The 17,718-nt window shown below is 40.5% G+C and overlaps 1 protein-coding gene and 2 long non-coding RNA genes across 4 annotated transcripts in view; 1 reads left to right on the forward strand and 2 right to left on the reverse strand.

Moving 5' to 3' along the window:
- LOC127613483 (uncharacterized) overlaps nt 1-1,670 on the reverse strand; it is a 27,346-nt gene extending 25,676 nt beyond the window's left edge. The window contains exon 1 of the long non-coding RNA XR_007966203.1: nt 1,603-1,670. This is a non-coding gene — a long non-coding RNA (uncharacterized LOC127613483). The remainder of the gene's footprint in view (nt 1-1,602) is intronic.
- The window catches only part of dkk2 (dickkopf WNT signaling pathway inhibitor 2), an 18,297-nt gene extending 676 nt beyond the window's left edge, over nt 1-17,621 (forward strand). The window contains exons 2-4 of one of the 2 annotated variants that reach the window (XM_052084521.1): nt 12,741-12,891; nt 13,478-13,612; nt 15,361-17,621. In XM_052084521.1, the coding sequence (XP_051940481.1) occupies nt 12,741-12,891; nt 13,478-13,612; nt 15,361-15,611 (537 nt within the window). In that variant the 3' untranslated portion in view covers nt 15,612-17,621. Of the gene's footprint in view, nt 1-12,737; nt 12,892-13,477; nt 13,613-15,360 lie in introns of both variants that reach the window. The other variant, XM_052084520.1, reaches the window with a different exon arrangement.
- LOC127613484 (uncharacterized) lies at nt 10,106-11,193 on the reverse strand. The gene is made up of 2 exons (XR_007966204.1): nt 11,031-11,193; nt 10,106-10,989 (listed from the first exon to the last, which is right to left on the reverse strand). It is a non-coding gene; the product is annotated as an uncharacterized LOC127613484 (long non-coding RNA).
- Nucleotides 17,622-17,718: the final 97 nt, after the last annotated feature.

Genomic DNA, 17,718 nt, shown 5'->3' on the forward strand with positions numbered 1-17,718 from the left:
TCCACATCCCCGCGTTTGGTATTCTTGTATTGGATCGTGCACACTTCTCCAACTTATTTTGCATTAATTAAACAGTTTTTAGATTAACATTTTTTGGGGTGTGTATTTACTTTGCGCATGGCTTTTGAGAAGTTCCAACTTGATGCAATATAGCCGCCACCCCGCCCTTTTTTAATAACTATGAAGATTACGATCAACCACCCCTTTAAAAAAATTGAACGACTTTTCTTAAAATTACAATTTGGCTTTTTATGTAAAACAGAATTGAACTTTAGTGTTGTAAAATTACATTTTCCCGCCCCCAAATTATCCAACTCCTTTCAAAGATTGACTCTTCAACAAAATACAATTTGTATTTTCATTTTTTTTCCTTTATTCTCATTCGATTACTACTTTTTTCTGTTGAAGGAACTCTTATAATATTTCCTTTCAATATTGCATGGCTGCAGATTAACTTTTTTTTTTTTTTTTGCTAGGAGTACGAGTACACTCGCCCCTTATCTGAAATTTTAAGGTTGCAAGTCAACAATGTAGGGGTCCACCTTTAACACAAATTGACTTCAATATCAAAATCAAAGTACAATCTGCAAATGCATTGCTCGCACTTACGCGAGTCGATGAAAAATGTAGTTGCGCCGTCTCAAATTTTAGGAGCAAAAATTACACAACCCGGTATGACTGCTACACTTTTTTAAAAACAGAACTGGGCTTGTAATGTCATGATGTGGAACTATTTATGCAAATAACAACCTTTGTGTTGAAAAACTTGATTCTCCATCATTTTCTTGAATATGACAAAGATAACGTTGTGTTGCTTCCCGAATAAATAATACTTCCAAGCCCCTTACAAAACTGGGGACTGTGACTATCTTTAAAATAAAGTTAGCAGTATACCATTTAAAACAAAGATGCTTTATGTACACGCTTATTTGCTATGCCCTCATCCCCCCCTCCCCCACCCTCTCACTCATAAACCTGTAATTGCCTTTCAGACGTGACGCCACTGCGCACCTCCACAGTAAATCATTAGCGGCAACACAAATGTTGGGAAAAAGACTGACCACTGTGGGGGTCACCAGTGGGCCCCAACCTGCTTGTCTGGGCTTTTAGTGTCATTCAAGTGATCCTTGCCAGGATTAGGGGATTTTACCCAAGAGGGAATTGGAGATCATTTTACAAACAGCCTCATTTGTTATACACTATTCCTGCTCTTTTAATGCTAAAGTGACACATTTGACGAAGAGGACTGGGAAAGACATTATGTTAAGTGATGGAAAGTTTAAAAAAAGAGAAAAAAGAGGCACAAATGACACTTTACCTCAACAAAAAACATTAAATAAACACATTCGGTTGATCGTTATAGTAAAATTTCACATCTACAATGCTTTTTTAGGAAGAGCGGGATGTGGAAAATAAACACTAAAAATAAATTTCGACCCTGGCTGAGCATGAGCATATCAGCATAACCATAAAGTGCTAACCATATTAAATTAAAATGGGTAAAAGAATAATGTATGTAAATATGTACATATATGATACTAATATACATGACGTTCAGAAGTCAAGCACGATTAGCATAGCGACAAAAAATGTTGAACTTACATGAAATCACACAGCCATCATTTTTGGACTCCAGAAGGACCTCCACCTGTCAAATGAGTCGTCCTCACGTATGCCTGTCCCATCTGTTAATCTAAAAAATACTGCCCTCTTGTGGTAATTATATATATATATATATATATATATATATATATAAAATTACCAGAAGAGGGCAGTATTTTATATATATATATATATATATATATATATATATATATATATATATATATATATATATATTTTTTTTTTTTAACAAGCCATTAAATTAAAATACAACAAACGCTTGGCATAGGACTTCAGTTCAATAGATAACCAGCATCGAGTTGAGTTTTTGGATAGGATTGGATTGGATACAACTTTATTGTCAAATGTGCTGTATGTACAGCACAGATGAAATTTCTTCCCTTCTCACCATACTTTGTCCTTTTCCTAAGAACTTCTCAGAACTTTTTTTTTGCTGCAGTTTTTCCTTTTCCCCATTGCCTATGTGACATGTTTCAGTGGCAGATGGCTGTGTGCAAAAACGCTGAGCGTGCTGACATCTTTCCCCGAGCCAGCGATGATGCGAATGCTGAGGCGAAAAACCTCAAGCCAAAGGCAGCCAGACCGCAAATTTGAACGCCTGCTTGCAGCTCGGCCACTTTGATAATATCGGAAGCCATACGTGTGAGTGTGCGCGCGCGAGCGTGTCGACCACCGGTCTACAGGCAGTAAAACAAGGCATGTACAAGTGTATGCCTGTAATACACTACAGTTAAGTGTGTGTGTGTGTGTGTGTGTGTGTGCGTGCATGCCAGGAGGTTTTCCACCCTTGTAAAGCTGCAGCCTCTGCCACATTATGTGGCTTCTACTGTATAACTTTTGACTGGCCCTCTACATCCAGTAACAGTGAGGCCATTTACAAGCGGAATAAATCAGGCCTTTCACCTGGCGTACGCGCTGTTGCCTTTTATTTAACAGACCTTGAAGGTGTCGGAAACCATCCATGTATCCTGTCCTCATCTGTTTTTTAAAGTCTGCAATTAAATGAACTTTTCTTGGGGGGGGGGGGGGGGGGGTAAACTTCAAAGACAGCATTGGCCCTAAATGAAGTTAAAATACATTTTTATAACCGGCAAAGACAATTTAGCGTTGAACAAAAATGACACACATGTTCTTATGAACATCAAAGACACTAAAGAGTCGTGTTGCGCTCAAGACCGCATTAGCCGAGACTTGCGCAAGATCATAACTCACAGAGACCAAGACAAGACCAAGATCGAGAGAAGCAGAAACTGACATGACCAAGACCATAAAAACCAAATTTAAAAATGATGAGAAGGATGAACAGTTCAAGAGCATTCTTCTCTTTGATTTTCGTTGCGACACATTTTACAGCTCAAAACACATTGCCAAGCAACTCTTTCAAAGTAAGAAGGAAAATAAAATTAGCCAATGTAATTGATTTGGCATCCACTCCAGCCAGTCTGTTCAATAATGCCAATTGCAGGTCAAACTAAAGCCTCTTTCCAGAAATATCCATCTTGGAAAGACATAATTAAGATTTGCCGGTGAATAGCAGATCATTGCTGGTTTTGACCGGCCTTGATGGAAAATCCCAATCCTGGCCAGACCGGGACTGAGACAAAACCAAAACGGTGGAGACCCATCTCAAGAACCAAGATCAGTCTTGAATGTTACACCACTACCTATGTGGTCTTTAATCCTTAATTCGTAATGTGGTTTTATAAAAACTGAAGATGGTGATTTCATCCTCGCTGAACTCAACATACGCAATTTTAGTCCTCATCATCGAAGGATGAGAGTGAAGGCGTGTTATCAAGAACTGTTTATCAAGAACTGAAGACTGTTTACGGTCTTCCTTGAACCTAATTTAGGCACTTCAGTAATTGGCAACTGTGAGTGTGAATTGTTGTTGGTCGATGTGTGCCCCGCGATCGGCTGGCAACCAGTTCAGGGTGTACCCCGCCTATTGCCCGTAGTCCACTGGGATAGATTCCAGCACTCCCCCATGAGGATAAGCGGCTCGGATAATGCCTGGATGATGGATGATTACACCGCCCCCCTCAAACAGAACCCATCTTTTACTGATGGGTGGCACTTAGTCACGCCGTGAGTCTCGCGTTATTGACTCCGCTTTGAAAAAAAACCAAAAAGCTCCCCACCCAACCCACTTCTCCCCTTAACTGCCTTGTGAAGCGTTCTTAATGAGCTGAGAAAGTCAGGCGGAGGTGTGGCGGCTTGTTAGCGCCACAGTCGGTCTCCCGTCCGGTGGCCTTTCCAGTCTGCCGCTCCCTCGGGCGCCAACCCCCCCCCCCCTCTCCCACACACACACACACTGCCCGGACCTATTAGGGGGGCCTCATGCGGCGACCTCATTCGCGGTAATTGGACCTGTTAATGACAGAGGAGACCCGCAGTGATTTGAAAAACATTGTCTGTCAGTGTAACAAGTCAGGATGTCTTGTTTCCTCTAAAAGACGTCCCCCAAAGTTCACAGACGTGCGCGGACTGATATTGGGCGTCACAGTTGGCATTTGACGGCCGGGGATTTTGTCGGGACTGATTCATCCTCGGTTTATTTGATACAGTATCTGCTGTCTTTTGTTTTTTGTTTATTTACTTGATGAGGTGCATTTTATTTGACTCAGAGAGGCCTCTGCAACCAATTATTTTGCCATCCTCTGGTATAAACCACTTGTGCACATATATAGGGATCACTTTTGATCTTTTCCTCTTAATCAAGTCGGATTCCTATTCTGGCGTACGTCATGTTGTTGCTAAGGCAGAATTTAATGTGCTTCACAAACCATATTATTAATCTTGTTTATGTCACACATATGTTGCTTGGCTGACTCTGTGGCGTACGTCACATCATTCCTTCTAAAAGTCAAGTGCGAAACAGAATTGAAGTGGTCTTGCTCTTTTTGCCACTCATGTCAATCATTGGTGGGGCAACAGCGTTAGTTTTGTTAAGGCTAATGAAAACGCGTACACGTGAACGTCATATTACACTGTAGCAGGGGCATACAGCATTGGGCCCCCTTGACAGTGAGTCAGCAAGAGCATGAAAACGCGTAAGAAATTTAATCCAAATCAGCTTTCAATGTCGATGTACCGCGGCAGGGTTTCTCAAACCTTTTTGGATACAGGGACCCCTACAGAGAAAAAAAAAGGATAGTCACAAAAACAAAGTCATATTTTTGAAAGGGGAAAAAAATCGTTACCATCAGATACTGTGAAAACTCAACCCAAATGAATAATAAATATCAGTACCAAGATCAGTACAAAATCCAGCGACGCCTCCAGGAACATTCTCCTCCTTCCTAGCAAAGGGAGCTAATCTAAATTTCGAGTCTTGGGCTCATAGTGTGTCGTAGGCTATGACGCAAATCTTCGTTGACATAAATGTTGAAATTGAATCTTTATTCTACACATTTTTACAGCATTGGAAAACATTAAGAATGTTTGTGTCATGTTTGTCCTCAAACAGATGCCATGTTAAAACGAACAAAAATATTTCCCTCCCCCATCATTCTCCATTTTCAAACATTTCTGAAAAAGCACCAGGGAGCCACTAGGGCGGCGCTAAAGAGCCACATGCGGCTCCAGAGCCGGGGGTTGGCGACCCTAGCCCGATTCTATGTGATGCTACCTTGAAAGCGATTTATGAGATTAGATTTTTTTTTTTTAACCGTCATCGAACCCATAAACCCACTGAGCTCAGGATTCCCTTTGTAGATACGACCTGGTCAAGTGGTTAGCAGCCGGTCCTACGAACAGCGACAAGGAAGTGACACTATTCGAGTAAAACACATAAAGTTTGGAGTGAAATCGTAGTTTTCAGTCAGAAGTGTAAGAACGAATGACACAACAACAAACAAAAGTGTCAAAATCGAAAACACAAAGGCACGCTGTCGTGGTCTCAAACTGGTAGTCCCTCGGGGACAGGCAGAAAACTCCAAGTGGGTTAAGTTCTGAGGGTTTCAGTTAGTCAGCCGAGTATTCCGTGCTGCGAGGGTGGCAAAAGTTGAAAGAAGGAACAGACAAAAACGAGTGGGGCGCAAGAACGCAAGACATAGCAAATGCTTGAGTGTTTTTTGGGTTGTTTTTTTTTGCGGTCAAGCACAGAAATAAAGAGGAATTGAGCTCAAAAGGGCCTCGGAAACTCGGGTCGGCCAATATGCATCACTCTGAGAAGGAAAGTTCAAATTTGAATACCACTCGCAATGGTAGGCGAGGCGACTAAAAGTTGGCGACAAATCTCAGTGCCGAATGAAAAAACAGCGTGAAAGGAATAGAGAAAATTTGGGTGACATCCTCAATTAAGTACTTCCCCTGTCGTCAAGAATGGCCAAGAGTGTCGCTGTCACAAGTCTTTTTCTGCCCCCGAGTGAACCAGGTTGGTGTTCTGAAAAAGAAGACGGTGATGGAGATGATTGTGTAAGAGTAAAGGCGGAGAAATAAGAACAATTCTGGTAAGAGCACGCCTTTTGTTCTAAAGGAAGCAGACAAGAACAACAACAAAAAAACTACAATTTTATTCAAACGGGGATGGATTGTGTAACATGTCACAATCCGACAAGAAGTTTTAATTTATCCAACGTTAAGGAAGAGGAATTCGTTTAATATGTCTTTGTTTTAAGAGCAATTTGTTGCGTTATCTATCATGCATGACTCAATACGATAATTAATTGAAATTAATTTGGTTCCTCCAATTGCACAGTGGGATTACTAAAATGGACCCTTTGTCGGCAATACTTTTTAAAATTTGTTTATTGAGACTGATCTCCCAACAGAGTAGGAAAACTGGGACATTCAGATGTAGAATGAGCTAACTGAATTTTTGCACTTTTCCCCGACTCATCGGCGCAACATCTGGGGCGGCTCCCATTTCCAAGTTGGCCACGCCCATGAAAGCTCGGCTTCACCGCCCGCAGAAAGCGACACTCTCCCGTCTTTAAAATGACAACCAATGACCGATTCAAAGCAATTTTTGTTACACCTCTATTGCTCGTGCATATCTCGTACGTCTGTATCAGCGAATGTTATTTCATGATATATTGCTAGATTTGATCGGTGTTTGGAATGACTCAACATCTCGGGAAAAAAAACCCCACTATCTGTAAAAAACAAATCCTGTATGAGTAATCGTTGCCATATTATCATGATGGAGCCCTCCGGATTTTATTGCCGCTATCAAACTTTAAATCACCCTCTAGCAAATCAATGTCGAAATTCTTTTTTTTTTTCATTGATACAAAGTTCCATTGACATGAGCTGTACTGCGGAACAGTGTTTTGCTTGTAAATAAGGGTTCCACAATGCTGCTTTTTAAAGATTGTTGACCCAGCAGGATAAGTCAAAGGGGATTTGGTGGAGGGAGAAGAGGTGGGGGGCTTCCCTCATGACACTGCGTCTGTCTCCATCCTTATCGCCTGGGCCGGCATGCCGAGGTTGGCTGCGGAGTAAAATAGTTGTCGGGGGTGACTTCCTGCGCGGGTTCATCTAAGGCTTACTCTTTTTATTTGTGCAGCAAAAATAAGGGAGCGACAACAGAGACGAGACGCATCCGCATTAAAACCACACGTCCCTCAGAAGTAGCGAATGAGGCGTTTTAAAATACCGCCAGATAAGGTGAGGTAATCAGATGGAAAGAGGGAGGAGGGGTCGGGGGGGGTGGCTTGACTCACCACATTTCAAAGACTTGGACGCGATGGAAGAGGTGAGGCCCATTTTTCTTCCACTGCTACGACGTCGATGCGAGCCTGAGAGACAGATAAAATGTACACAGCACTATGAAGTATTATTAACAGTTGGGGGGGGGGGGGCGTCGATTTGTCTTAATATTCATGTCATAAAGAACTTGGACATTTTTGTAATCACCATGACCATTTGCGATTCTCGAGTAGAAAACCGATTGGAAGTCGCACGGCCATGTGAAAATCAATAAAATAAATTGGCTGCTGCCGAGCGCAAAGGAGAGAGAAAAAAAACCGCTTAATATCTGTGACCAACAGAAAGATATTCATAGCGAATCTGACTTTTTGTGGAACCAGAAAGGAATGCTGGTGTTTCAACACCTACGGTGAAATGTGCTAACACAGTGCCATTTTTGGCAGCCATTTTCATATTCGTTTTAAGCCGTTTCATCAGAAAGTACGTGAGAATAATATTATATTTACTGTATATCCCTTATATTATGTTAATGGTCAATTTGACCCGTTTCAGTTTTTGTTGTGACCAAAGCAATGGATATGCTTTCTTTTTCTTCATGAAATTTAGTGACTTTTCCTCATCTAGGGCCATGAACTGGTGTGTAAAATCTGGACACTCTGATGTGTAGTGGGATGTCTGTGCACATTTTGCATACAAATATGATGTTGGGGTCATTTTGACCCAGACACTTTAATATGGGCAACTAGCTTTTCAGATCCAAAACAAACATGTCTAATTGATGAACAGTACTTTGTTTTGACTGCTCAGTGACTTCCAGATACCCAGCCAGGTATGTGTAGAGCAGGAACCTTCTCTCATTTGACTCGTCACTCTTCTCATGTCATTTCTTTGACCAACATACAAAAATGATTCTCCAGAAAATTTACAGCTGAATAAGCTTCATCACAGAGTTTGAACTGGGATAGTGATGCAGAGGAAGATATTTCAGACACACAGGATCTTTTTGGCAAGGTATGGCATCAAAATGTGGGCAGCCTGTGATGCAATATCTAGTTTTGCATGGAATATGCAAGTGCATACTGGAAAGCTACCTGGAGGATCATCTGAGAACATTCAGATGATGCGTGTGGTTCTGAAGATGAGTGAAGGACTGCAAAGTCATAACTTCTTTACAATATTACAGCCTTGGAGATGAAGTTCAGGAGAGAAAGCTGACTATGTTGGCAACAGTCAGAAGAAATAAGACAGAAATTCCCGGTGAAATTCTGAAGATGCAGGGCAGACCTCTGCATTCCTCGGTATTTGTTTTCACTGAGAAAGCAGCAGTTGTGCCATACTGCCCAAAGAAAAACAAAAATGTTCTTGTAATGGGCACAATGCATACTGATGCATCTCTGAGCACAAGAGAAGACATGAAGCCACAAATGATCCTGGATTACAACTCCACCAAAAGGGGACTTGACAATCTGACAGCACACATACAACTGCCAGTGCAATACTTTGTAGATAAAACACTGAAAATCTCAGAAAAGTTAAAAGAAAAAAAAAGCGTGACATGGAAAAACCTTAACTAAACAGTTAAATATATATATTAAATATATTATATTATCTCAAATAGATCGTTTTCATCATAAATTCAGGACCAATTTATTATACAGGATGCTTAATGACTTTGAAAAAAAATAATGAACTGCCTTTTTAATCATTCATTTCAAATCAAATGTTTACATTTAATATATATTTTCTTCTTTTTTATTTTATAGATGACGTGTATGTTATTTATTCAACTGTGTTGTTATGCATACAATGACATTTTACTAATGAATAAGATATAATGGTATTTTAATTATTTAATGATTGATTAATTTCATTTGACTTGAATTAATCCATACAATAGTATTTGTTGTTAAATAATGACTTGTTCAAAAAACAATAACATTTTTTGTTCATTAAAACATTTTTAGATGACACAATGTAATTTAATTTTTTTCAGCTGCATTTCAATTAGTTAATCGTAATGAGTTTTGCCATGACATTTTATTTAATAGCATTCGGATTGGTGTACTGATGTATCGATTAAAATAAATTCATGTTTTCCATTTGACGGCATTTTTGTGACTTTTTTATTTCTAGTCGTCTAACAACTCATTCATAACTTCTGACTTTTTAAATGGCATTTTGGATCATTTCATGATTTATTTAATGATGCTATTTATTATTTGTCAGTGTTGATAGTTATTTACGGATTATTCATTCAACAACGTTTTCATTGGGTGCTTTCAGTTACTTAACGACTCATTGTTGTATTTCATGGCCTTCCTTTTATATCACATCGAAACCACCACTGATAAAGTGCCACGAGAAAACATTGCACTGTGACGGGAAACTGTTGAGGAAGTGGTGGTTCAGATTAATTATGTCATTGGTCGAAATGTTTTCTTGTAATTTGGAGGCTGATGTTATACATAAGAAAATAAGCCCCATTATTGTGCTATTCCGAAAAAAAAACATACGACAAATGTTTGCCGATCTGAGAGTAAACAACAATATGTTTATCAGTATTGAGGCTAAGCTAGGCTAGCTCCCCTGACCTCAGTGATGGATGAAGGCTTAATTTAATACCCTTTTTTTCCTCGCATCATTACCTCCATGTGTTTGACGTCCCACATTAACGTAACGACTTCCAGCATAACAGAGAGATTGATTGAAACATGTGGAGTCGTGTCGACCCCCCGTTGAAAATTCTTCCATTTGTTCCCATGTTTATTTATCGTAAGAATGATCATAATTAGCGTGCGGTGAGCCACGCTGGATCACTGCAAGGTCACTGTCCAATGTGTCAGCCAAACATGTTGTTTGAATATCAAAAAATAAATAAAAATGTTGCACCCGTGGCTGCTCATATGTTGCATGTCACGTGCTGTTATTTTCTTTGAAACCAAGAGCTAGCTTTCATCGACTTGACTTATGAACGATCAAAACAATGAGCTCCCATGGCTTTGCTAAGGTTTATTGATGCTTACTGAGGACTGAAAAAAAAACACACCTCCCTTTTATTTTGTTTTCAGATTGGACAGATCATTTTGTCACGCTTCAATCTGGTGTCTTTTATCCCGGCGCAAAAGCTAGCATTCGCCGCATATTAATCTTATTGCTAGCTGTCTGTTTATTCAGCTTTATAGGCTCCACGAGATATCAGTCAAGTTATCAACCTTACGGAGACCCCCACCCAAAGTAAGGAGTACAAGGTCCACATCTGCTTTCAAATGCAGGAAGTAAAAGCAAAAAGCTTTCAGTGAAAGACAAAATACAAAAAAATAGCACAGGATCAAAGTATTTGTTCTTCCTATCATTGCGATACATCGACCCAGAATATAAAGATGTTGCAGCTGCGAAAACGCTTGACCAATCTGATCCGGAGATGGGCGCTACCGTTAGTCACGTCTTGGGCACAGTAATTCACTTCTCCAAATTTGATTTGTGACATGCTTCATGTCCAACTGCTCTCCCTCACCGCCCCGAGTCCCACAGCAACAACCTTGACACGTGTATGGAATTACATCAAGATGCCACATGCAATGAAGGCCTCAAACTCAGAACTCCTAAAGCGGGGCACATCGCGACCCTTGCTATTTTGTGCTTCATGTGTTCAAGCCTCACGATATCGCAGATTTTTTAATGGCATTTTTGCAATCTACAGATAAATCCAAGCTGAGTTTAGTTTAGTACGCAACATGCCAGGCAGCACTGACCTCGACCGAATGTAGATGTAGCATAATTAAGAGGGCAGAGAAGATCCCCTACCAAGCGATAGTAACAGGCGTTCCCACGGAGCAGAGATAATTTATATCATATGTCGTATGCAGTTTCTATGTGTTGCTCGTGTCAAAGAGGCAGTTGTTTAGAGGTGTGGAATTACCGCAACAGCGAAGCTAATCTATTAGCCCATCTGTGGCATTTATATATGAGTGTCTAGGGGTGAGCCGCGTCCTCATTGTGTTTGTATTTTACCGTGCACTTTGTATTAAATAAATATTCGAAAAGTGCATCAGTAAGGGTGGCTGTCCTTTCCCGGGAAACGAATGCATGGCTCTGGAAAAATCGCAAACTCCCCCCCAACCACCCCGATATTTTCCCCAGATTTTTTTTTCTCTGTTCACACGTTAACTCTTTACCGCATAAGACAAAAATAATGATCCTACTCTATTGATGCAGTTTCATGTACTCAAAACACATTCTTGTTTTTTTGCTTCACAACGACAGACAAGCAGACAAAAAACAACACACGGACATAAACGTTGGCACAACAAGTAATGTCTGTCAAAACAAAGCGTGCTTCGAACAAACCACGCAAACAAGACTAAATGGACTCTGAAGGCGTATGATTAGCGGGGGTAATTACCCCTGAGGTACGTCTGCAGGGCTCATTAAGCCTCCGAATGCTTGGAAAAAGAGTTGGCTTTGGAAATGTAATCGCTCCAATTGTCTGGCGCGGATAAAAATAACAAAAAGGGCGGTGAGAAAAATATTGACGCTTCCGAGAGCGGAGATGTCAAGTGGTCCAAAATGGGATCGATGAATAAGGGAAAAAAAAGTTCTAATGTAAAACTTGACATTTTTAGAGACATCGAGAAAATGTTTGGGAATTTTTCATTTTAATTGATCAATAGAAAAAAAAATACATTACTAAGAGTGAAGTTACAATTTTAAGAGAAATCTCATTACATTCAAAAACAGTTGAAAACTAAATCATATTGACACGAACAAAGACAGAATTTTATGGAAAAAAAACTTGCATGTAAAAAAAATTTGATATCCCAAGAAAGCAACTAATTTTTCTAATTTTTAATATAAAAAGGTTTTAAATTGAAGATAAAATAGAGAAAAATGCACTTTTGAATGTATCATTTTTCAAAATGAATATTGTGTTATCATGAAGTGTAATATAAGAAAGAATAACAATTTGATAAGGGGGAAAATGTATATTTGAGAAAAGTCAATCTTACAAGAATAAAGTCATATTTTGGGGAGAAATAAGTCAATTTTAGGAGGAGGGGGAGGAGGTCCTTTTTGTTTTACACCGCTCTCTATTATCTACTCAACCCGTATTGTTTTGTGTTTTTTGTTATTGTAAAGTGTCCCTGGGTGTCTTGAAAGGCGCTTATAAATAAAATGTATTATTATTATTATTATTATTATTATTTCCAGAATGAAGAAAAAGAAATGAAAAAAAATAGTGGCCTTGTCACAAATATAAAGGAGGGGGGGGGGAGTTTCACAAAAGCAAAGCTGAGAAAATACATCATGACGTCATCGGTCAAGAAACCGTCACCCACACGAGAAAAAAAGAACTTCTCTGTAGTCAACGTCAAACCCTTCCAACCATTCCATCGGCTTTCTGCGCAGAAAACCGGCCGCGAAAACCTGGCGAATGTACTGAAAGTGAATTGTTTCCTCAGCAGGTGTATCCGTGCAGCAATGATAAGGAGTGCAGTGTGGGAAGTTACTGCCACAGCCCCCAGCAGGCGCCCTCGCGCTGCCTCGCCTGCCGCAGAAGGAAGAAGCGCTGCCACCGGGATGCTATGTGTTGCCCCGGCAACCGGTGCCACAACTGTAAGTCACACTAGCGCCACGCTTTATGAAAATGTAATCGTGATTTAAATTTTTGGGTTTCCTCGATCTTTAAAACAGGTATTGTGAAAGACACCATGTTACTGGAATAACAAGCGTGTCGCGTATGTGATTCTGTCGTGCCTAAGCGTGCTTTGATCGGTTTAATGATAACCCAGTTGGAGCTTACAGCGAAACACAAAGCCAAAAATATTACTCACACTGTATAATTAAACACAAAATATGCTTTTTTTTTTTTGCTGCAGCGAATGCTTAACTCAATGTGAAATCCCATTGACATGCTAACGCAAAATTAGCATCAACTTCAGGAGTGATATTGCATATTACTGTAGCCTGTCCTCATTTTACTTTCCTACTACTTTAATTTCTCATTGTCCTTTTCAAGTATATATTTAAAGTTGAGCTGTCAAAGATTCCTCAAAATTCAAGAATACAAAGATCCAAGGACTTTTTTTTTTCAATACCAATACACATTGGAATTCACAGTCGGTAATTCTACTTTATACAAATTACTGAAAGGGATCGCGGTTTGCGGAATGCTAAACTCCTCACCTTGGCAATTTTTCAGATATTTGCATGGCGATCTCTGAGAGCGTGATCTCACCTCACATCTCGGCCTTGGACGAACACTACAAGCTCTCCGCAAAAGACCACATTTGGAGAAAAAGCGCCGGGAAAACCCAAGCCAAGCATTCTCTTAAAGGTAGGACGACAACCTTGACATTTTTCACACTTTTTGAGTCCAGGGACTTCTTACGAGTTTGATCCCCAACCAAGACCCCTTTCAGAACCCTAAACCAACAACATAGCTGCAAACACGGAGGAGAAGCCGGTATTGCCATTTTAGCCATTCATTGTGGTTCCGAAAGAAGCTTTGAGGATGAGCTGCGCCCACAAAACATAAGCAAATGATTTATGTGACATACTGTCACAATCAGACCCGAATTCTTATTTGAGTGCCAAAACATCCTAGTCAAATTAGATTGTGAGAAAAGAAAACAGGATGATGATGGCTCATGGTACTTTCTGCTGCCAATCAAAGCCGCAAACGATGTCGACAACAGCCTCGCTCCTCATATTTACGCCCAAAGTATAATTTGCATACTCGAAACCACAGCTATGCCGCTTTCCTCTGCCCTCTTGCGGTTTGCGCACTGAGAGTTGGAGGTCCTGAAAATTCATGCAGATAAAAGAATTTGAGTTTCGCAGAACAGCAAAAAATTTCGCCCATCTCAGCCTCCACTACATGTTCATGTCACTACATTTTACACACGAATCCGAGCGTCTGTCCGCGTTGCAATGACAAACTTTCATGCACCCTGTAACCTGATAAGCTGATAAGCTGTCCACTGTAGTGAACGCTGTCCCTGAAAGGGTTAATTGACCACAAGCATGAGCTGAGTTATCAGTGCTAGTTAAAAAAAAAAAAAATCAGCACAATTCTGACTCCTATTTTTGGATTTTTAAAAAAATCATTATTTTGTATGCTGCAATGTCAGAGATAAATATACACAAGGAATCCATCCAAGGTGATTTTTGTTTTAGACTATGTAAAGAAAAAAAAAGGAAAAACAGCCACCAGCTCGCAAAACAGTTTGACATTGTCAAAGTAAACTGGTATTGGACAAGTTGCACATCTAGCGCAGTGACTGCAGTCACTGAATCATCTCGTGATCACTCACTCACATTTGATGACATTTCTATGGACCACAATGTCGACAATAACTTTGAGCCACATGCCGCTAAAATCAACTACGGGCTTGTACAGATTTAGGTATTTACATGGAAAACGCATCTCTACTTACAAATTTTTCTAATTAAGAAATTCCTTCCAGAACCAATTCATTTCATAAGTAGAGCTACCACTGTATTAAAATATTGACGTCAACGTATATGAAGTCCATTTGTTCCAATACTTCACGCTTAAAAATCATTTGATGCTCCGTAGTAACAACTAATGCTCTGAAAAGCAGGAAGCATAAAAACTGATTTAGTCTGCAGCAAAAATCAAGCAATCCACCTCATTGTTCCTGTACCCATTATAGCTTTGCCAACATCCGTCCCTCTTCTCTCAACGCTCATATAATTTTGTTCCGAGCAGCAAACGCTGCGAGGCTCATTAATGTGTTTTGTAGAAATGGAAAGAAAACAACACACTTTTTCTTACCACATGAAAAAGAATCTCGACAAAGTTGAGGTTAGCATGTTGACTTGGCCCTCGGCAAGCGTTCCAGTTCCTCATGTGGCTCCTTTGTAAAATTGAATTTGCCTACCCCTCATTTTGAGTCTTCGGTGAACCTAACATGTTTTTGGAAAGTGGAAGGAAATCTGCAACCTCGACCCAGGAACTTTTCAACACAAGGCAGATGCGCTAACCACTAAATTCCGCGCTGCCCTTTTTCAGGACATCATACCGGCGCGCCGTGAACACAATCTCATGTTTTCGTTCAGGTCACGAGGGCGACCCGTGCTTGCGTACGTCCGACTGCTCTGAGGGCTACTGCTGCGCCCGCCACTTCTGGACCAAAATCTGCAAGCCGGTGCTGCGGCTGGGTGAGGTGTGCAGCAAGCAGAGGAAAAAAGGCTCGCACAGCCTGGAGATCTTTCAACGCTGCGACTGCGCCAAAGGCCTCTCGTGTAAGGTGTGGAAAGATGCCACCTCGTCGTCCAAGTCCAGACTACACATGTGCCAAAAGGTTTGAAGGAGGAGGAGATGGCGGATGCGACGCCGTCAAGCGGGCAAACCGATCAGCCTGGAGAACGTAGTGTTTTGTTTTGGGTTTTTTTCGGAGAGGGATGGAGTAAAAGGACACTACTGCGTGGGTGTTATTTTGCGTTGATGCCATTCAGGGATGGAGGGACTCCAGGTGGAGACATTCACGCAGAAGCTGCATTATAATTGTTAATATGACCCGCCAAGTGCATTCCTTAACACGCTGCAAAGTCCATTTGCTTCGAAAGTCCTCCTGGTATTACCACGCGAGAGCTTTTCCAATGATGACAATTACAGTATGTAAAAGCCGTATGTCCGTCGCTAAGAGTTAGCGACTGCAAACTGCTTTAAGCCCAAAGGAATCGCAATGATGTCATGTAGGCAACATATAAAAAGTCTTCTTCTTCCCATTTATACTGGCCTATCGTCTTTTCTTCCTCTTTTCCTCCTTCTTCTATGATTTCAATCTTCATCCTTCTCCATTTGTGTGCCAATGTGGAAACCGGACAACAGATTTGTCACCCCTATCTTGACGCAGATGCTAAATACAAACGTCTGAATAATAAATGGGGAGCACATTTCCTGTCGAGTTAGGTCTGACAGCTGGTTTTAACAAATTTTGGGGCGCGGAATCCAAAACTGATCGCAGTTTTTCTTTATCACGTCAATTTCTTTTTTGGCGATAGATCATCGTTTTCTTTAAAAAGTGTATGAAATCAATCTGGATGCATGTAAATAAAACCCAAAGATGAAAAAGGTTTACAGATCTGCGCTATGCGGACAACCACAATTCCAGCGCTTGGCCAACACGACAAGAGTACTTACCGTGATCAGGGTTTATCCGTTTAAACTGTAAACCTTGGCATGACTAAATGAAACACACATGCTAATGTTAGCATACCCTGTTGCTACGCCTTAGCTTTGGGCACTGCGGTATGGAATACCACAGTCTCCGCTCCACTACAGAGCTCTCATTTCCTTGCCACCCTCAGTCTCCTCTCAGTTGTATTCCAAGAAGTAAACACAGGAATGACAACAAATAAAAAACACATGCTAATGTTAGCGTAACTCCTTAGCTTTGGAACCAGAAGAATTAAAACCACCTCCTGCTGTCTCCTGTTCCGCCACAGTTTCTGCTCCACTATTTCCTTGTCCCCCACGGTTAATATTTGTCGAGACAAGCTGAGACGATACTGTGCAATGAGAATTTCATCATGACAATCATAGCCAACCAGTGTGTGCAGGGTGTCAGTGGATTACTATTAGATGCTATCATATGCTGACCATCACTTTTGTCCTCCATTTATTTCCGCGCAACAACAGCAAATATATTTTTTAAGGACTTCTCAAATGTGGAGACGCCACCAAAAAAAAAGTCATATATTTGCCTCGAGCATTCCATCTACTGTTTGACTTCATTCAATTGTAAATGTTCATGTAATCTGACTGGGTGTCTACTTCTCAAGTTTTTACTTCTTTTCTGCTTCTTGAAGAAATACGACGCATAATGTTTTCCGAGCAAGCAGGGGGTCAAACGATGCCGGATCATTGATCAGAATGACTGCAAAAGTGTGTGTCACTGTATCAGCCGTGTCTAGTTTAGAAAGCAGTTGTGCCCGTATTATGTCATCGCCCATAGTAACCATTTCAAAATACAGATAGGATCTTATATTGTAAATAGAACAGAGGTGACAATGACATATTTAAGAAACGGTGTATATCATGTACATATAATGAGATTTAAAGCCTAAATAGTGCAGCCAGATAATCTAGGTGAGAAGAGCGAAGGGACCAACTGTTTGGTGCCATACAGTAGTGGACATCCTTGACCGAATATGCATCAGAAAGTTACTGCGACACAAGTGCATTGTGTAAATGGTATGTATATGATGTTAAGATTTATATCCAGTGAAATATTGCTTTTTATGTGAATAATTGCCATTGATTTGTTTTGCATATTTACAACGATGAACAAATTAAAGAATGTATTTTGTATTAACAGACCGAGTACAGTATTATTTTGCACTACAGTGAACACTACTGTCAACACTACAAAGCTCAAATAAATGAGTAGTGGCAGTTGGAGGAGGATGAAA

Source organism: Hippocampus zosterae, chromosome 13 (genome assembly GCF_025434085.1).
Source record: "Hippocampus zosterae strain Florida chromosome 13, ASM2543408v3, whole genome shotgun sequence".
NCBI classification, from domain to species: domain Eukaryota; kingdom Metazoa; phylum Chordata; class Actinopteri; order Syngnathiformes; family Syngnathidae; genus Hippocampus; species Hippocampus zosterae.